The following is a 22,156-nucleotide window of genomic DNA, read 5'->3' as shown; positions in this document are numbered from 1 at the left end:
ATGGGATCTCATCGTGTTGCCTAGGCTGGTCTTGAACTTCTGGCCTCTTGCCTTAGCCTCCCAAAGTGCTGACATTACAGGCATGAGCCATTAGCACCTGGCTATAAGCCATTTTCTTTCTTGCTTCTTTTGTTTTCGAGACAGTCTCACTTCATTGCCCAGGTTGGAGTGCAGTGGTATAATCTCGGCTCGCTGCAACCCCCACCGGCTGGATTCAAGTGATTCTTATTCCTCAACCTCCCAAGTAGCTGGGATTACAGGTGTGTGCCACCACGCTCAGTTAATTTTTGTATTTTTAGTAGAGAAAAAGTTTTGCCATGTTGGCCAGGCTGGGCCATTTTCTTATTGAAGTGTTCAGGTGGGCAAGCTCCCTCCTCCCCCACTCCTAGAGGCAAAGAAAAAAAAATCGCCAAAACATGATGACAACAAATATGTCTGTGTTCAAAATTAGTGTTCTTGGTAAGCCTCATGATAGAGCCACTTACTTTATTTTGCAATGAATTATCTAAGTCAGTTTTCCAGATAACCAGTCAAGCTTGTCTCAAGATCAGAATTATTTCCCCAAAGCTATAGACAGGATGAAACCAAGCAATTGTAGTTAGCTCAATTGCACAAGCAAATTTCTGAAAGATGTTGGAACTTCTTCAGAGTTAACGGAAAACCTTGCAGGAATTATGGTGTATGGTAATAATCAAATGACACTTCACTCCTTTCCTACTTCTATTTCTATCTATCTGACTTAATAGTTCCCTATATTTAGTCATCTATTTATATCATGAATCCTCATGAAACTCAGACAATTTTATACCATGTTGATCACATAAAATGATGTAAAAAATATCTGGGGAAATTCTCTCTTAACCTACATTCCAGGGGAAAAAAAAAATAGAAACACCACATTATCATTCGAGTCTTTTGAGAAGACCTCACATTTTCTTCCAAAGGCAAGTACCCACTGACTTAGAAAGAGTGGTGCTTAAGAGCAAGATCTTTGTGCCTTGGTTTCTTCATCTACCTATAACTTATTTAAGGTATTATGAATGAGAGTGTACACAGAGGGCCTGGCAATTAGTAAATTATTAATATTACTACTGCTGCCATTAGTTTTAAATTATCAATGTGTTTGTTTATAAATTTGCTGCCACTTCCAATAGAAAATAAGCCCTATGATACTAGAATCTTACCTGTTTTGTATAGGTAGGCAACGCTGAATGTGTCTCAAATGGAGCATAAAAGCAAAGTCTCTTGGTAAGGATGGGATTTAGGGTCAAAGGAAATTCCCCTAAGGAACTCTAAAACTGACATTATCTTAAGTTTTAGCACTTGGGGAAGTTTCGAAGACTTTCCAAAGGGATAAGTATATCATGATATGTAGGCATAAATACCAAGACAACTGCAGAGTTATTTTAATCCAAGTCTGTTGAGGCTTTATTATGTGATACAGCATTGTGAGAGTTAACACAAAATGATACACTTTGTTCTTCAAACTTATTTGGCAAATCAACAGTACTGGAGGTTTATAACAATTAGTAGTGTCTAAGTCAAGTTACACCCCAACTATACCAGGAAAAAGAAGGAGAGGAAAGAACACACGGTGAAATTTTACTGTGCACCAACATTATATTTTACACATCAGGTGGGCTGTTATGGAAATTAAGAACTCTGACAAAATGTATTTTTTTAAAAAGTTTTATCAAAAAAGGAACATTTTCTAAAAATGATTAGAACATACAGCTAAACAAAATAAAAATAATAATCCTATCACACAAATTAAAAATAAAACCTAAGAAGTTTCGATTAGGCTTGCCTAAAATGACAGTTGAAACCAGAGCCATTTTAAGAATACAAAATATGAGATTAGTTTTGTTCAAAAAGAATTATCCATAAAAGTTAATAGATGTTTGCATAGTTACCATAAAATAAGAGGTAAGCCTTTGTGTGTTTTTACTTCATAAAGTTGAATTTCTATTAAAATCTATTACAAGAAAGGGAAAGTAACTTTCCAGTAATGTTCAGATTTTTTAGTGATATTGAGCCTACATTAATGGGACATCATTTTTTAATGTTTGTCCACTGAATATTTTAAGATGTTTGTCATAGGAAATTAAATTTGCTTACCATTCTTACGATAATTTCTTCTCTTTCCTCATTTGGTTATACTTATCTCAATTAGTATAAAAGACTTGTTGATTTTTTTAAAAATTAAGGACATACTAAATTTCCCCGAGATAGTTACTTTGCAGTAATATAGATAAGCGACTCAGATTAACTTTAAAACAAACCACCATACATTCCATTCAATTTATTTTTGCCAGGCATTGTTTTAGCGTCTTTATACAGCCATGTACAAAATAGACAAGATTCCAGCATCATGATGCTTATTTTCTATTCTAGGACATAAAATAGAAAAAAAAATATCAAATAGTGATAAGCGTTTTGAAGAAAAGTATATAGGACAGCGGGGTAGAGAATAACCAGGCCTACCATAGCTAGGGTGGTCAAGGAAGGCCTCTCTTGAGTTTGAGCTAAGAGCTGAATGAGCATGGCAGAGAGAAACAGTTAACGTGGATACTGTTCGGGTTTCTTTCTCCCTGGGACCAGAATGTTTCGAAGTCTCCATACCTCCGTTTACCCTAACTTGTCATGAACATAAAACCCTTTCTTATATTGCAGGCAAAAATCTGAGGTTCACAGATTAGTAGGGCAAGTAACTGATTCCGAAGTGTGTACTTGCCTTTATGATGCTGGATACACACTGGTGTTAACAAGGAGAACGATGTACGTGGCAGAGGTACGGAGAGTACTGTACATGTTGGCTCCAACTTGGGTTTATCCTGGCAGGCTCTAGGTGGAGAGGCTCAGAACACCTGCGTCCATCCTTCCCATCTTTCCTCCCATTTCCGAAACCATGGCCCCGGTTTCGAGTCCAGAAAAAAGGAATAAGTAGACAGAACTCCCAAAGGACAGCTTTCCTGGCTGACCAAGATGTAAACAGTTTACGTGATAATTTCCAACCAAGCGCAAAAGTACAGGTGCAAAAGAAGACGGCAGACATCACACTTCCCCTGCAGCCACGCCCTCCCCACTTTGGGAGGGGTCCCTGGGAGGGAGGCCTCCCTATTGGTGTTCAACGTGTTACGTCACTTCCGCTACCTCCACGGCAGGCGTCGGTAAATGACGTTGCCGCTTCCGGGTCACCGAGGCAGCCTGTGGTGGCGAAGGCATCAGTGTTCGCTGATGTCCAGTCTATGGAGTCAGTTGGTACCGGTGGCGGCGCGGAGGCAGAAGGCGGTGTCCGAGTAGGGGCCTCTGCCCCACCAGGATGTTACCGGGCTTGGCCGCCGCCGCCGCGGCGCACAGATGTAGCTGGTCCTCCCTGTGCCGGCTCCGTCTGCGATGCAGGGCGGCGGCCTGTAACCCCAGCGACCGCCAGGGTGAGTGTCCCGCGCTGGCCGCTGGCTCCGTAGAAGCCGAACTGGAGGGCCAGGCTGGGCTCGGCGCCTCGCCTGGGGCAATTCGCCCACTTGCCTTTCGCCAACCCCAGAACCTTCCTTTGTGGCTTCCGCCTTTCCAGTTCACCCTGCGCAGCCGGCGGGGGTCCTGACAGGTCTCTCTGATGCCTTCTGCAGCCCTAGCATGGCCCCCGCGGGAACTTGTGGGCACCTCGCGGGCCGGATTGCACCTCTGAAGCCTACTGCTTTGTACCAAACAAAATGTTACGTGCGCATCGCGGTGTCCCGCGGTGACTCACCTCCGCGGTTGGAAATTGCGGACTCCGCAAAGTTCCAGGGTCTTTGGAACTTTCCAGTGCACCTTCATTTAGCACTTGGTTGAGATTTTCTTAGCCTTCTTTTTCTTATTCTCCCAACTTGTTTTCTTAAATTTTCTAAAAGGAAGGAGGGGTGCTACTCAATACGGATCTTTCGGAAGAAGTACGAAAGTATCCGACAATCATTGAATGAACCCAGTTTGGGGCCGAAAAACAAAGGAACTCTTCAGTTCGGCTGAGCAGTCTTTTTGGTGAAAAGGTGTCAGTTGTAATTGTAACCCAGAAAAAAAGGTGGTTGAAGAGAATTTTCGTCTCTCAACATTCTTTTCTGACTCAAATTTAAATGGTTTGAGAGTTTCCAAAATAACATTGAACTTCTAATCAGGCCTACCTTCTTTTTTACCGTAGCTTGACACACATTGCTTGATACTGAGAACTGATAGGAACTCTGAGGGAGAAGACAGAACTAAGTCCACCCTTAATCTAATCCCTCCATTCTTGGGATGCAGAGAGTATTTACCGAAACATTCGTGTTCGAAGCCAGGTGTGATGGTGGGCTTCTGTAGTCCAGCTACTCGGGAGACTGAGGCAGGCAGATCTTTTGAGCCCAATAGTTCTAGGCTAGCCTGGGCAACATAGTGAGCTGTCTCTAAAAACATACCATGTTTGAAAAAACCTGTAACGTGTTTGTGACCTCCTGAAAGAAGTCGAAAGTTGCAGTCATTCGAGATTTTATGTAGTATAAGCTATAGTAACTATGCTGTGGATATAAATTAGAATATATTCGTATCTTTTATTTGCAGTAAATGTAAAAGCTGACTCTTAGAATTTGAAACGAATAAATTTTAACAGCACTATTCCCAGGACTTTTTTGGTAGTGATAGAAGTGTAACTGTTGAGTTTTTCCATATTGGCAATATACTGCCAGGTTCTCTTATGGACAAAATGAATCATCGACTGGGTGCAGTGGCTCATGCTTGTAATCCTCAGGAAGATTGTAAACCTTAGGACGCTGAGGTGGGTGGATCGCTTCAGCCCAGGAGTTCCAGACCAGCCCGGGCAACATGGCAAAACTGCTTCTCTACAAAAAATTAGCCTGGTTTGGTGACGCACGCCTGTAATCCTGGCCTGTACCCAGGAGGCTGAGGTGGGAGTATCGCTTAAGCCCAGGAAGTTGAGGCTGCAGTGAGCCTTGAGCATGCCAGTGCACTTCAGCCTGGGTGACAGAGTGAGACCCTGTGTCAAAAAAAAAAAGGAAAAATGAATCATATGTTTATACTGTACTCCAGAATCCCCAAGTAAGTTTCTAACACAATTGTTTCTATTGACCAAGCAATTTGGGCATTTTACACTGAAATTACGGTGGCTGTTAAATTTAGTCTAAACTGCCCTTTAAGTGTTGGCAAAAAGGAGTAGAAACAGTGTAATTTGTAATCCCTCTTCAGTGTAGCTGTCATCATGTTGAAAATTATGTATTCTTTGTCTCATCTGTCTGTGAAACACAGATAATTATTACCTATCTTAGTGGTCAAAATGACTTTGCAAAGTTGTTTGGAATGTTTATTACTACAAAAAATTAAAATGTTAGGCCGGGCGCGGTGGCTCACGCTTGTAATCCCAGCCCTTTGGGAGGCCGAGGCGGGCGGATCACGAGGTCAGGAGATCAAGACCACGGTGAAACCCCGTCTCTACTAAAAATACAAAAAATTAGCCGGGCGTAGTGGCGGGCGCCTGTAGTCCCAGCTACTCTGAGAGGCTGAGGCGGGAGAATGGCGTGAACTCGGGAGGCGGAGCTTGCAGTGAGCCGAGATTGCGCCACTGCACTCCAGCCTGGGCGACAGAGCGAGACTCCGTCTCAAAAAAAAAAAAAAAAAAAAAAAAAAAAAAAAAAATTAAAATGTTTTTTCACACTTGAAAATGCTTAGTAGGTTTTTAAAAATAACTGAAAATTTAGTTTCAGTAATGAAGCATTTCTTAAAAGGGCAACCATTATTACGGCAAAATTTAAAAATCATTTAGAAAAAGTACTATTTAAATTGGATGCATGTGAGAAGACTATTTGAAGAACTTTTGGAGAAAGAAAATCTAAAAACAAGTGTTTTTATTTGTCTAGAAGTAAGGTTTAGTTTATGCTTCTAAAATGCCTGTGGCTGGGAAAAGCTTATAAAGCATAAGGAGAGGAGGAAACCTTGAGGGATTGCTTGAATACTTAAAAATGAGAAATGCCTTTAAAGGCAAAATAGAAACTGTCTAAAAGAAATATGAGAGCCCTGTTTGTAATTTTGAGTTGTCTGATAGCCATATTAAAAAAAGCAAAATTAAAGATGAATTAATTTTAATATATTCTAGAATTAATTTTAATAATGAAATTAATATATTTTAATAATAAAATATATAAAATTTAATACTATTTTATTAAGTATATTCAAAATATTTCAACATGTAATCAATACCAAATTATTGAAGTATTTTACATCATCTTTTTGTACTGTCTTTAAAACCCGGTGAGTATTTTACACTTACAGCGCATCACAGTTCAGACTAACCACGTTTTAAGTGCTCAGTAAACAGTGACTACTCAATTAGGTAGTGTAGTTAGAGTTAATATCTAAGTTATAAAGAATTTTTACAAACCAGTACACATTCCAGTAGGAAAATGGACAAAGGAATTGAATACAAAGTTCATAAAGTTGTTCAAGTGGCCAATAAAAATGCAAAAATGTTCCATACTTACTGAAAAACAGACTTTAAAGGGTTTTACTTCTCACTGCCTATTTCATTTTGGCCTAATTTTTCATAATGATGATACCCCGTATTGAGGGTGTGGGAAAACAGGAACTCTGTTAACTAGTGATTGAAAACATAAAAGGTTTATGCCCTCTGACCTAACAGTTTTTACTCAAAAGGATTTACTTTAAAGAAATAATTAAGATACATATTAAAATGTTTGCAGAAGTTTATTATGGTAATAAATTGGTAGTTCATAGTTATGGAGAGTTGGAAACCGAAATATCTTACATTTATTATGGGCTGGTGATATATACAGCCATTTTTTAAAAAAATTATAATTCAGGGCTGGGTGTGTTGGCTCATGCCTGTAATCCCAACACTTTGGGAGGCCGAGGTGGGTGGATCACCTGAGGTCAGGAGTTCGAGACCAGCCTGGCCAACATGGTGAAACCCCATCTCTACCAAAAATACAAAAATTAACTGGGCATGGCGGCGGGCGCCTGTAATCCCAGCTACTTGGGAGACTGAGGCAGGAGAATCACTTGAACCCAGGAGGCAGAGGTTGCAGTGAGCTGAGATTGCGCCACTGCACTCGAGCCTGGGTGACAAGAGCGAAACTCCATCTCAAAAGAAAAAAAAAAGTTATAATTTAGAAGAATAGTGACATGGAAAATACTCTTGTGTTATTAAGTAAAAACTAGAAAAATACAGTAAAAATGTATACTGTGATATTAACAGTTCCTCTAAAAATTTTTTTGTGTTTTACAAATGATCTATAGTAGACATATACTTCTAAAGAATAAAAATGTTACTTAGTTTCTGTAGTAAGTATATCCTTTTTTATAAAAAGTTCTTTGGGTAAGGATAGAGGACATATTTCTTTTTTTCATGTATTTATACCTTGCCTCATTTGGCAAAAATTTGAGAGGGGAAGACGCTTAAGTATACTAGATGAACACTGAAATTAATAAAAGTGTAATTTTTAAATAGAAAATAGAAATCAAACATACTCTGTTATTATTGTCTCTAATCTGCTAGTATTTATTGTCATAAGAAAAGTAGGCTGAGAATTTAACATTTATCCCCAGCAGAGGTCCCTCCTCCTCCTCAACCTCTTTAAATAACTAAGAGTATTGACAGTTACAAAAGACCAGCCTGGCCAACATGGTGAAACCTCGTCTCTACTAAAAATACAAAAATTAGCTAGGCATGGTGGCAGGCGCCTGTAATGACAGCTACTCAGGAGGCTGAGGCTGGAGAATTGCTTGAACCCGTCAGATGCGGTCTCAAAAAAAAAAAAAAAAAGACCATTTAGACTGTCAATGCCCTTAGTTGTTTAAAGAGGTTGGGGAGGAGGAAGGACCTCTGCTGGAGATAAAAGTTAAATTCTTAGTGTGATTAAGAGCACTGACAGTTATAAAAGACCATTTAGGGCTGGGTGTGGTAGCTCACACCTGTAATCCCAGCACTTTGGGAGGCCGAGGTGGGCAGATCACCTGAGGCCAGGAGTTCTAGACCAGCCTGGCCAACATGGCAAAAACCTGTCTCTACTAAAAACACAAAAAAATTAGCTGGGCATGGTGGCAGGTGCCTGTAATCCCAGCTACTTGGGAGGCTGAGGCAGGAGAATTTCTTGAACCCAGGAGGTGGAGGCTGCAGTGAGCCGAGATCACACCATTGCATTCCAGCCTGGGCAACAAGAGCAAAACTCCGTCTCCCCCGCCCCCCCCCCAAAAAAAGACCATTTAGGCAGGCCGACAGGACGATTCTCTGCAGATCAAGTTCATGATAGAATTTATTGTACTTAAATATAAAATGAAGCTAACTGTAGTATGTGCCTCCTGGAGTTTTTGTGAATGAGAATCATTCAGCATTAGATGCCAGGCATTATAGTTGCTGATAGTGTAGTGCTGAACAAGGTGGATGGTTTCCACCTTTCTTCCACCAGAAATAAATATATTTAAAGTGCCATAGAAGAGATAGGCAGGATGATGGGCTAGAAAGTAGCCAGGACGGGCTTTTCTGAGGTAATGACTGAGCCTAGGCATGAAAGATGAAAATGAGCAAGCCATGTGAAGGTCTGGGAGAAAGAGCAATTTGGGAAGAGTAAAGAGGAATGGGAAAGATCAGACTAGTATGTATATATGTATGTATTTTTGAAAAAGGGTCCTGCTCTGTCACCCAGGCTAGAGTGCACTGAAACGATCACAGCTCACTGCAGCCTTGACTTCCTGAGCTCCGGCGATCCTCCCACTTCAGCCTTCCGAGTAGCTGGGACCACAGGCTAGCGCCACCATGCCCAGCTAATTTTTGTATTTTTGTTAGAGACTGGGTTTCACCATGTTACCCAGGCTGGTCTCGAACTCCTGAGCTCAAGCATTCCACCCATCTTGGCCTCCCAAAGTGCTGAGATTTTAGGTGTGAGCCACTGCGCCTGGCCCAGACAAATAGTTTTAAGGAGCAGAAAGAAACCTGTTGTGTCTAGGGTATGGTGGGGTGGTATGAAAATAAATTTGAGTTTTTTTATATTTTTTGTTTTGTTTTGTTTTGTTTTTGAGATGGAGTTTTGCTCTTGTTGCCCAGGCTGGAGTGCAGTGGCGGATCTCGGCTCACTGCACCCTCCACCTCCTGGGTTCAAGCGATTCTCCTGCCTCAGCCTCCCAAGTAGCTGGGATTACAGGTGTTAGCCACCACGCCTGGCTGATTTTTATATTTTTAGTAGAGACGGGGTTTTACCATGTTGGTCAGGCTGGTCTCAAACTCCTGACCTCAGGTGATCTGCCTGTCTTGGCCTCCCAAAGTGCTGGGATTACAGGCATGAGCCACCGCACCTGGCCGAAATTTGAGTATTTTAAGCCATAGGCTTAGAAAAAGGGGAGTGTTTTCAAAATATCACTCTTGGCCAGGTGTAGTGGCTCACACCTGTAATCCCTGCAAAATTTGGGAGGCCAAGGTAGGTAGATAACTTGAGTCCAGGAGTTTGAGACCAGCCTGGGCAACATGGCAAAATCCCATCTCTACAAAAAAAAATATAAAAAAATGTAGCCAGGTGGGGTGGCACACGCCTGTGGTCCCAGCTACTCAGGAGGCTGGGGTGGGAAAACCACCTGAGGCCGGGGAGGTTGAGGCTGCAGTGAACCATGATTGCACCACTGCCCCAGCCTGGGTGACAGAGCAACACCCTGTCTCAGAAAAACACAGCTGGGTGCGGCGGCTCACGCCTATAGTCCCAGCACTTTGGGAGGCCAAGGAGGGTGGATCACCTCAGGTTAGGAGTTCAGGACCAGTCTGGCCCACATGATGAAACCACATCTCTGCTAAAAATACAAAAATTAGTCAGGCGTGATGGCACATGCCTGTAATCCCAGCTACTCGGGAGGCTGAGGCAGGAGAATCACTTGAACCCGGGAGGTAGAGGTTGCAGTTAGCTGAGATCACGCCACTGCACTCCAGCCTGGATGACGGAGTGGGACTCCATCTCAAATAAATAAATAAAAATGAAAAAGAAAAATAGAATTAAGCAAGGCAGTAGAGATGTATGTCAAGATGCAGTCTAGGAAGTTGTCATCATCTCCTATTGTTTCCTAACTCAAAAAAAAAAAAAAAAGATTCTCTGTTTCTTACTCTGCTCTAGAGAAAAGTTACATCAGCAATGGTCTTCTAGACTGAGCTACTCCATCCAGGTCACACTTTTGCTTGCTACATGATTAAGGATAAAAAGGATTTTCCTGTAGTTTTGGCTAGCTGAAAGGATTAAGGTAAACCAGAGATAGTCAATCTGTTAATGGTAGACAATATTACAAATTGTGATGATGATGTTAATAAGACCTTGATGAAGTTCCAGATAATTTAGCCATGGATACATTCTTAGGTTATTTTTTTTATTATTATGGGCATTTTTTTAATACAGGGAAAGTGTAAGGTATAAAGTAAAAACTATGCATAATTCAGATATTTCACCACATTCTTAGTAGTTGAAATAATACTGTATAAGTCTCCTGCTTTTTTTCATGCAACATTATAACATGAGTGTTTTTCCTTGTTATTAAAATTTTTAATGAATACATAATAAAAGTATAGTTACCTGCCGTAACTTAATCATTCTTCTATTAGGGAACATTTGAGTTGTTTCTGTTTTTTCCTGTGATAAATAATGCTATGAGGAATCATCTTTGCATTCTGTATTATGTATTTTAAATTCACACTTAACCTCTTTAAAAGGTTATATAACCTCTTAGTAACCTCTTTAACAGTTATTCAGCTTTCATATATACTGCCTTAGAAATTTTGGGAAAGAATTATTGAAATAGTCTCTTAAGTAAGGAGACTGAAATCTAGAAGACAGGCTGCAGGCTTGACTCTGGCTCTGAAATTAGCTGGAAATAAACACACATTGCAAGAAATCTTTTTGTTTATTTTTAGTTGTTGCGGAAGCAACATATGCAGTAGACTGTTGTCAGTTTGTGTGAGAGAAAAGGAGTGTCTTTTTGTTGTTATTCGTAGCCTAAAAATGATGGCCAGATTTTCTCCGGAAGCCAGAGTAAGTGGTAGGTGACAAACCAGATTGGAGAGAGAGAGGACAAGTAGTGGTCACTGGCAATGGCCATTAGGTCACTAGCTACAGAGGCCATGAGAGTAAAATAAACATGGAGAAGTGTGGCTGTTCTGAGTAGACTGATGATAGGATACCAGTAGCTCTGCAGTCTTGAAGACACAGCCCTTATATACACAGCCATAAGAAAGTTCTTGTCCAGGCCAGTAGAATAGTAAGTGCCAGAGTAAAGACTTCGATATGTAGCTTGTTTACAAATCACCTTGAAAAAAGAATATTAATGCTGGGTAATATTTTTCACTATCTCTTTGCTTACTGGAATTAATGAATTCAGTAATTCTTTTTTTGTTTGTTTTTGAGATGGAGTCTTACACTGTCACCCAGGCTGGAATGCAATGGCGCGATCTTGGCTCACTGCAACCTCCGCCTCCCGGGTTCAAGCGATTCTCCTGCCTCAGCCTCCCGCATAGCTGGGATTATAGGCGCCCACCACCACGTCTGGCTAATTTTTTTGTATTTTTAGTAGAGACGGGGTTTCACTGTGTTGGCCAGGCTGATCTCAAAACTCCTGACCTCATGACCCGCCCACCTTGGCCTCCTAAAGTGTTGAGATTACAGGCGTGAGCCACTGCACCCTGCGGAATTCAGTAATTCTTTAACCAGTGGTTGTGTTTCTATTGCTGTGTTTTAGGTATTATATTTGTTTTATTGAGTTAAATGTGCTCCAGTATAGTTTTTATAATAATACAATATTAAAGGTGGTAAATGTACGTGCCATTTTCTGTCTCGTATGAATGCCAAATGTGTACTTTTAAAGTTGCTGATACCTGAATTTCTACTGGTGTTAAAAGTTAAGGACTTTTCAAAACAGCCAGCAAGAAAGCTATCAAAGATTGTGAAGATAGTGTCAAAAGCACTTAGGAGTCAATTTTAAGAGGCTGCTACTGGCCCAGAATAGAACAGCTTGAGCATTAGTCAGGATAATGACTAAACTAGATTGAAAAATGCCAAGTACTGTTTAAATTTATGAAGTTGTAATGATACACACACAAATTAAAAATGTGTAACTATTACAGGACCTTGGGTAATTAACGTATTATTTTGAGAACTGATAAATAAAGGGAAAGAAGCATTTAGTCTGACTTTCCTATATGAACTACTTTTCTGAATAACCAATAAATGATGGATATTTTCTCTTTGTAGAAATATTCTGAGTAGTAAATGAAGGAGTAATAAAATTGGTATCATCATTTTGTAACCACCTAATGAATAAATGATTCTAAGCATTGAAGAACAGTAGATATTATCATCATAAATAAATCAACCAGTTACTGTGTGGTTCCTGATGAAAGAACTCATCACCACTTAACAAAGTAGTGTTGACCTAATAAAAAGAGCCTGAAGTTAGATAAAGCCTTTACAGCCATTGATTTATAGAACAAACAGAAGAATGGGCTAAACAATACCATAGGAATTCAGTCAGCAAAAAACAGCCTGGGAAACTACCAGGACAAAAATTCAGGACAAACAACCTGGCTTTTTCAACATAAAAATTGCAGTTAAAAAAAAAAAAAAAAAGACATTCTGTAGCTTAAAAGAGACTTAAAAGACATCTCAATTAGTCCCAATATGTGGACTTTATCTGGATCTATTCACGTAAAAACTGGAAAAAAATTGTAACATTTGTAACAACTGGAAATTTGAAATTGAGAATATTTGATATTAAGGATTTTTTTAAAATTTCTGGTAAAGTTTTTGTCTCTTATAAATACATACTGAAATATTTATGGATGAAATTATATCTGAGATTTGCTTCAAATTAATATTGGTGTAGGTAGAGATGAGATGAAATTGTCCATGAGTTCATCATTGTTGAAAGTAGGCAATGAGTACGTGGCAGTTTATTGTGCTGGTTTTTCTACCTTTGTATACGTTTGAGATTTTCTGTAATGTTTTAAAAACCAAAGAGAACACTGAAAGAAATCTAGCATCAAGTCATGGAAATAGGTCGTCTTCCGAGGAAGGACTTTTAAACTGTGGAGTAATCCCTCTTTAAACAGCTTAGCACAAATTCTATGAAAATATTTCATCAGTGTGTGAAAAAAAAAGTTAGTGGCATATTGTCTTTGTCAGATAATAATTACAGAAGATATTTTGAATAGGGCTGAACAGTCAGAACACCAGTGGCCAGGATGAAGAAGATGCTTTTCTGGAGTGTGTTTCCTATGAAAATCTGCTTTAGTCCATATTTACTAATTATTTTTGCTAGTAGGCAGCATATTTTAATGTGTAGGAATCTTCTGCTGTTATATTTGCTTTACTGACCCTTTAAAAAATAGACACAAATGACCAAAAACATTCTAGGCTTCAACAGTTTCCCAAATAAGTAAAAGAATCAGTTCACATCAGAAAGTTTTTCAAGAGAATAAGTTCTAGGCCTGAAACTAGAGTGAATACTTACGTTCCCTTATTCCCTTTGTGCTCTTCATATTATCTTCAACATTCACAATAATTTATGTTCCTGATGAATTCTCTGAGCCATTAAGAAATGGCTTTACTTTCAGAATGCATATATCTGCACACACAATCCATGAATTAACATTTTTGGAAGATCATTATTAAGCAGTTAGAAAACTTTCAACTCTTAAGTGCTCAACCCTCCATCCTTGGAAAAACTTGACTGTCTGTAATGATGTAATTTGATTTCACCTAAAACTTTACAAAATATATGAATGATATCCAGATAGGGTTTTTGGGTTCTTTCAAAAAGAGGAATTCTCAGTACTCATAGTAAAAAATAAAAGAGAAGGACGGTCACAGGAAAATAGAGACAAATTTGGTTTTCTAGTACTTGGGTAAATTGTGGAATATATTTTCCTTCTGTATTTGAGCCCTTCAAAGCTCACAGTCAACCCAGATGAAGCAGCTGAAGTGCTTTGTAATTAGTCTTCTATTCTTCACTCGATTAAAATTCCCCATTTACTGAGGCATCTCACCAAATGTTGATCTAATTATCTGATTAAAAAATCGGTGATAGTATGAATGAATGATTAATATAATTCACTTATTGATTGTGAAATGAAAGAGGAATAAATCTTTAGCTACTGGAAGAAGGACACAGGATAATTTTGTGTAGGAAGTCTTCCTGACCTTCCCTCCCAGAGTCCTTTATTCTGAAAAGTAATTATGCCAACATTTTTTTAGCTTGCAACCAGCATGCAAAATAAAGAGTATCTGTTATGTACTATATAGCTTTCAAAATAGCTGAATAGCATAAATATTTTATTTTTTATATTTTTTAAAATTTCCAAATAAGTTTACAAGTTAGAGAAAATTAGAATGTTATCACTAATTTTTCTTTACAAAATGTATTTCCTGTGTACCTAGAAGCAGTGAAACACCTCTGGAGATGGTGGCTTGGCAATTAATTATGCAGCTAGGACTTGGTTTGAAATTAAAGTATATATATTTTTTCTTTTAGAGTGGCAGAATTTAGTGACATTTGGAAGCTTTTCAAACATGGTTCCCTGTAGTCATCCATATATTGGTACACTGAGGCAAGTAAAGTTGTACTCCACAAATGTTCAGAAAGAAGGACAGGGATCACAAACACTCAGAGTGGAAAAAGTACCATCATTTGAAACAGGTATGTGTAATTTTTTTAATGTACTTTTTTCTGTGTACTGGAATAGTTTGTGTAAAATTATTTGTTCCCTGGATGTTTGATAGAACTTACTTATAATACTGTCTGGACTGATGTTTTCCTTGTGGGAACTATTTTTTTTTTTTTTCGCAAACCAAAAAAATGTTCATTTTATTCTATTTATTTTTTATTATTATACTTTAGGTTTTGGGGTACATGTGCACAATGTGCAGGTTTGTTACATATGTATCCATGTGACGTTGGTTTGTTGCACCCATTAACTCATCATTTAGCATTAGGTGTGTCTCCTAATGCTGTCCCTCCCCCCTCCCCCCACCCCACAACAGTCCCCGGAGTGTGATGTTCCCCTTCCTGTGTCCATGAGTTCTCATTGTTCAGTTCCCACCTGTGAGTGAGAACATGCGGTGTTTTGTTTTTTGTCCTTGCGATAGTTTACTGAGAATGATGGTTTCCAGTTTCATCCATGTCCCTACAAAGGACATGAACTCATCATTTTTTATGGCTGCATAGTATTCCATGGCGTATATGTGCCACATTTTCTTAATCCAGTCTATCGTTGTTGGACATTTGGGTTGGTTCCAAGTCTTTGCTATTGTGAATAGTGCCGCAATAAACATACGTGTGCATGTGTCTTTATAGCAGCATGATTTATAGTCCTTTGGGTATATACACAGTAATGGGATGGCTGGGTCAAATGGTATTTCTAGTTCTAGATCCCTGAGGAATCGCCACACTGACTTCCACAATGGTTGAACTAGTTTACAGTCCCACCAACAGTATAAAAGTGTTCCTATTTCTCCACATCCTCTCCAGCACCCGTTGTTTCCTGACTTTTTAATGATGGCCATTCTAACTGGTGTGAGATGGTATCTCATGGTGGTTTTGATTTGCATTTCTCTGATGGCCAGTGATGATGAGCATCTTTGCATGTGTTTTTTGGCTGCATAAATGTCTTCTTTTGAGAAGTGTCTGTTCATGTCCTTTGCCCACTTTTTGATGGGGTTGTTTTTTTCTTGTAAATTTATTTGAGTTCATTGTAGATTCTGGATATTAGCCCTTTGTCAGATGAGTAGGTTGCGAAAATTTTCTCCCCGGCTTCATCTCTGGGATACAAGGCGGGTTCAACATACACAAATCAATAAATGTAATCCAGCATATAAACAGAACCAAAGACAAAAACCACATGATTATCTCAATAGATGCAGAAAAGGCCTTTGACAAAATTCAACAACCCTTCATGCTAAAAACTCTCAATAAGTTAGGTATTGATGGGGCGTATCTCGAAATAATAAGAGCTATCTATGACAAACCCACAGACAATATCATACTGAATGGACAAAAACTGGAAGCATTCCCTTTGAAAACTGGCACAAGACAGGGATGTCCTCTCTCACCGCTCCTATTCAACATAGTGCTGGAAGTTCTGGCCAGGGCAATCAGGCAGGAGAAGGAAATAAAGGGTATTCAATTAGGAAAAGAGGAAGTCAAATTGTCCCTGTTTGCAGATGACATGATTGTATATCTAGAAAACCCCATTGCCTCAGCCCAAAATCTCCTTAAGCTGATTAGCAACTTCAGCAAAGTCTCAGGATACAAAATCAATGTACAAAAATCACAAGCATTCTTATACACCAATAACAGACAAACAGAGAGCCAAATCATGAGTGAACTCCCATTCACAATTGCTTCAAAGAGAATAAAATACCTAGGAATCCAACTTACAAGGGATGTGAAGGACCTCTTCAAGGAGAACTACAAACCACTGCTCAATGAAATAAAAGAGGATACAAACAAATGGAAGAACATTCCATTCTCATGGGTTGGAAGAATCAATATCGTGAAAATGGCCATACTGCCCAAGGTAATTTATAGATTCAGTGCCATCCCCATCAAGCTACCAATGACTTTCTTCACAGAATTGGAAAAATCTACTTTAAAGTTCATATGGAACCAAAAAAGAGCCCGCATCGCCAAGTCAATCCTAAGCCAAAAGAACAAAGCTGGAGGCATCACGCTACCTGACTTCAAACTATACTACAAGGCTACAGTAACTAAAGCAGCATGGTACTGGTACCACAACAGAGACATAGATCAATGGAACAGAACAGAGCCCTCAGAAATAATGCCACATATCTACAACCATCTGATCTTTGACAAACCTGACAAAAACAAGAAATGGGGGAAGGATTCCCTATTTAATAAATGGTGCTGGGAAAACTGGCTAGCCATATGTAGAAAGCTGAAACTGGATCCCTTCCTTACACCTTATACAAAAATTAATTCAAGATGGATTAAAGACTTACATGTTAGACCTAAAACCATAAAAACCCGAGAAGAAAACCTAGGCAATACCATTCAGGACATAGGCGTGGGCAAGGACTTAATATCTAAAACACCAAAAGCAATGGCAACAAAAGCCAAAATTGACAAATGGGATCTAATTAAACTAAAGAGCTTCTGCACAGCAGAAGAAAGTACCATCAGAGTGAACAGACAACCTACAAAATGGGAGAAAATTTTCACAACCTACTCATCTGACAAAAAAATTTTCGCAGCCTACTCATCTGTGGGAACTATTAAACCACTTATTTAATTTCTTTATTTTTTCTATTTCTTTTTGACTCAGTTTTCTACGAAAAACTATCTACTTATCTACTTAAACTAAAATTTTAATTTATTGGTATAAAGTGTATAATAATATTCCCTGTTTACTCCCAATAGCATATGTAGTTATGTCCTTTCTTCATTCCTAATATTTGTCTTATTTTCTTGGCTAGTCTTCCCAAAGGTTTGTCTTTTAGTATTTTTCCAAGTAATTTTTTTTTACTTTGAACCATTATATGTTTGTATCCTATTTCATCAATTTTTGCTTTATAATTATAGCCTCCTTTCTGCCTTTTTTTGGGTTTGTTCAGTCATTATTTTTTCTTTGTTTTATTATTTTATAACTTCAACTTTTATTTAGATTCAGGAGGGTACATGTGAGGGTTTGTTACATGGGTATTTTGTGTGATGATGAGGTATGGGGTACACTTGATCTCATCACCCAGATAGTCAGCGTAGTACCAAATAGTTTTTCAACTATTGCTGCCCTCTCTCTCTCTCCCTCATCTAGTAGTCCCCAGTGCCTATTTTTGCTATCTTTATGTTCATGTGTACCTAGTGTTTAGCTCCTAGTTATAAGTGAGAATATGTGGTATTTGGTTTTTTGTTTTCTGTGTTAATTTGCTTAGGATAATGGCCTCTAGCTACATCCATGTTGTTGCAAAGGACATAATTCATTCCTTTTTGTGGCTGCATGGTATTCCATGGTGTATATGTACCATATTTTCTTTATCCAGTGCACCATTGGTGGACACCTAGGTTGATTCTAAGTCTTTGCTATTGTGAATAGTGCTGCAGTGAACATATGAGTGCATGTGTCTTTTTGGTAGAATAATGTATTTCTTGTTTTTTTTTTTTTTTTTTTTTTTTGAGACGGAGTCTCGCTCTGTTGCCCAGGCTGGAGTGCAGTGGCACAATCTCGGCTCACTGCAAGCTCTGCCTCCCGGATTCACGCCGTTCTCCTGCCTCAGCCTCTCCAAGTAGCTGGGACTACAGGCGCCCGCCACCACGCCCAGCTAATTTTTTGTATTTTTAGTAGAGACGGGGTTTCACTGTGGTCTCGATCTCCTGACCTCGTGATCCGCCCACCTTGGCCTCCCAAAGTGCTGGGATTACAAGCATGAGCCATTGCGCCCGGCAGAATAATTTATTTTTTTTTGATAGACACTCTCTAATGGGATTGCTGGAGTTCTTTGAGAAATCTCCAAACTACTTTCCACAGTGGTTGAACTAACTTACATTCCCACCAGCAGTGTATTAAGTATTGACTTTTCTCTGCAGCCTCATTAGCATCTCTTGTTTTCTGATTCTGTCATTCTGTTATTAATTGTCAGATACTTAGTTTATTAATATTAACCCTTCCTTCCTTTCTGAAGTAGTCATTTAAGCCGTGATAACACATCCCACAGTTTTGATATATAATATTTTTATTATTTGTAATTCTAAATGTATTCTTATTTCTATTGTGATTCTTCTATGCCTTTTTAGCTGTTAAAGTAGCATTTTAAATTTACAGATAGATGGAATTTTTGTTTATCTTTTTGTATTTAATGTATTCATAAAATGTGGTCTGTATTGATTCAGTCTTGAAATTTGTTGAGTGCAACATTTTGGTTTAGCAGTTGGTCAATTTTTCTAAATGGTTTTCCTGTGCTTGAAAATAATGTGTATTTTTAATTGCTGGTGTGGTGTTTATACACATCAATTCTTATTTTTAGTTATTCAATACAGATCTTTGTCCTGTTTTAAAAATTCATTATTACCAAGGGAGATGTTGGAGTATCACACTCTGATGGTAGATTTGATGGTCTTTTTTTATGGTTCTGTAAATTTTTGCTTTTTATAATTTGAGGCTGTCATTAGATACATACATATTTAGAATTATTACATAACACTGATGAATTATACCCTCTATCATTGTACAGCTACTGTTTTTCTTTAGTGAGCTCTCCACTACATTTCCTTTGGTTACTATTTTCCCATCCTTTGATTTTAACTTAATTTTGTCTTAATATGATCATCTCTGTCTTTTAACTGGAAGTTTAGGCAGTTTACATTTACTGTAATCACTGATATAGTTAAACATATTTCTACCATTTTATCATGTTTCCTTGTCCTGTTTTCTTAAATTCCTTTTTTGCTTGTAATTTTTTTTCTCATTCCATCATCCTTTCTTCTCTATTCTCTTCCTCTCATTTGAAAGTTTTAGACTCTGTGTCTGTACTTCAAAGCCTAAAGTTAATTGATAAATTTACTTTCCTTCTGAAAAACACAAAAGCTTTAGAGTGCTTTAATTCTGATCACCTCCTCCAACTTATGTGCTATTTGTTGGCTAATATTTTCTGTCTATTCTGCTCTTTCTCTGCTATAAAGTATACATTGTTGCTTGCTTAGATTTATTCAGAATCTTCGTTAGCCACCTTTTCTTATGTCTGATCTTTCTGTCTGATGTGCATCCTATAGAAGTTCGTTTAGGTGAGGATCTTTTGTGAGAAAGGCACATTTAAGATGTTACTTGATTGTTTTTTGGCTTCCACTAATTGTTGAGAAGTCAGATATTATGACTTTGTTTGTATATTTTTTCTATTTGACAGCATTTTAATATTTGATTAACTTTAATTTGAAAGTCTTTTTCTTTGGTATAAATGGCAGTTTTATTATGAAGTAACTACGTATGTATTTCTTTGTATTTATTCTACTTGAGATTTGTTGGGCTTCCTGGATCTGAGGATTGATATTTTTCTACAATTCTGGAATTCTGCAGTTCTCTTATTATCCCTTCATATATTACATCTTCCCATTTCTGTATTATCTCCTTCTGGAACTTCAATTAGAAATATGTTACATCATCTTAATGCTTTTCATGTCTCTAAACCTCTCTATCATATTTTCTATTTCTTCACCTTTCTGGCCTGCATTCTGTATTATTTCCTCAGGTCTACCAGGATCACTAATTTCCTCTTTAGTTGCTTCTAATATGCTGGTTGATTATGTATGTTGGGTTTTTAACTTAAATGATTATATTTTTCTTTTCTTTTTTTTTTTTTTTTTTGAGACCAAGTCTCATTCTGTTGCCCAGGCTGTAGTGCAGTGGCCTGATCATGCTTCACTGCAGCCTTGACCTCCTGGGCTCGAACTACCTCAGCCCCCTAAGGAGCTGAGAAAACAGGTGTGTGCTGCCATGCCCAGCTAATTTATTTTTATATTTTGTAGAGACAAGGTCTCCCTGTGTTGCCCAGGCTGGTCTTGAACTCCTGGGCTCAAGCAATCCTCCCGCCTCAGCCTTCCAAAGTGCTGGGATTACAGGGGTAAGCCACCATACCGGCCATATTTTTCATTTCTAGAAATTGTTTTTTACCTTGCTTGGTTGGTCTTTAATTCCTTGGCTGTATTTTCAGACTTACTTTTTATTACATTAGATACATTAAACATAGCTGTTTTATATTTTTAACAGAAAATTCTGCTGTATGAAATCTTTTTGTTTCTCACTATATGAGACTTTTCTTCCCTTTTTTGCTCTTATTCATGATGTCATACCTGTGTTTTATAACTGTGAGTTGTTCATTTTCCATGATGTTTTTATATCTTGAAAGTATCTGATGTTTATCTGGACTGAAAATGACTTTCTGCCTGGAAGGGTTTGTTTTTGCTTTTGTGTGCTACTCTCCAGTAGCATTATTGGGACCACATTAAATTCAGTTCTCTGCTTTAGATTTACATTGTGAATTCAGACTGTAACTTGTGTTAGGGTTCACTTGTCTGTAGGATTTTCAGAGGAGTATTTTTTTCTTCCCCACTATTTAATACCAAAATACAGATAGGCCAGTTTACTTGCTGTTCCCTTCTATGTGTATTATTTATTTCTAGTTCATAGTGATCCCATGGCTGTGGCTTTTTACCTCAGTGTCCCCTGTTAGACTCCTTATCTTGGGCAGAACCTAGTCTTCGTCTCTGGTCTTCCATGCCCCTTGTAGCTCTGGAGGTAGAAATAAGCTCAAAGAATCCAAGCTTCAATAGAAATCGGGGGAAAGCTGGCTTTGATGTGTTCATTTATTCTGTAGAGGTTCTGCTTTCACTTCATTTTTGCCCTTTTCGTATCATTTTTTGCTAGACTAACAACGCATTTAAAAAGATTTTGCTTGGGGTACGATAAAAGGAAGCATTAAAGGAAGTCCTTTATTCATTTATTCATTAATTTACTCAAGAAGTATTTATCGAGCACTTTTTATATGGCAGCAAATGAGAATGACTCAGAGTTGATTACTAAAGCAGAAAATTAAGCAAACAAATATTGTATTGTAACATTTAGCCCTGTATTCATGTGTTCTGCATCTGTGGATTCAACCAAACAAGGATTAAAAGATTTGGGGGGAAACTGGATGGCTGCATCTGTACTGAACATATACAGACATTTTTTCTTGTCATTATTTCCTAAACAATACAGTGTAACAATGATTTACTTAGCATTTGCATTGAATTAGGTATTATAAGTAATCTAGAGATGATTTAAAGTACATGGGAGGATGTGCATAGGTTATATGCAAATACTGCACCATTTTATAAGGTGGACTTGAGCATCCATGGATTTTGGTATCTACAGGGAGGTCCTGGAACCAATCCCCAACAAATACTGAGGGATAACCATACTGTGATAGGGGAAATTCATTGTGCTGCAGGGGCACACAGAAGAGGCACTTAACCGAGTCTTGAGTGGTTAGGAAAGATTTCCATAAGGAAATGATACCTACTGGGAGACATGAAAGAAAAGTAGGTATTGGCCAGGTGAGGTGGCTCACACCTGAAATTCTAGCACTTTGGGAGGCCAAGGTGGGTGGAT

At 38.4% G+C, this 22,156-nt stretch overlaps 1 protein-coding gene across 1 annotated transcript in view; it reads left to right on the top strand.

Moving 5' to 3' along the window:
- Positions 1–3,142: 3,142 nt before the first annotated feature.
- Positions 3,143–22,156, top strand: part of SLC30A9 (solute carrier family 30 member 9) — a 99,247-nt gene continuing 80,233 nt past the window's right edge. Inside the window, exons 1-2 of the mRNA XM_003258632.3 lie at positions 3,143–3,434; positions 14,533–14,697. Coding sequence (XP_003258680.2) covers positions 3,323–3,434; positions 14,533–14,697 — 277 coding nt within the window. The 5' untranslated portion in view covers positions 3,143–3,322. The remainder of the gene's footprint in view (positions 3,435–14,532; positions 14,698–22,156) is intronic.

The sequence above is a fragment of the Nomascus leucogenys genome, chromosome 20, assembly GCF_006542625.1.
Source record: "Nomascus leucogenys isolate Asia chromosome 20, Asia_NLE_v1, whole genome shotgun sequence".
Lineage (NCBI taxonomy): Eukaryota > Metazoa > Chordata > Mammalia > Primates > Hylobatidae > Nomascus > Nomascus leucogenys.
Note: the sequence above shows the minus strand (reverse complement) of the source record. Positions and strands in the feature narration are given on the sequence as shown.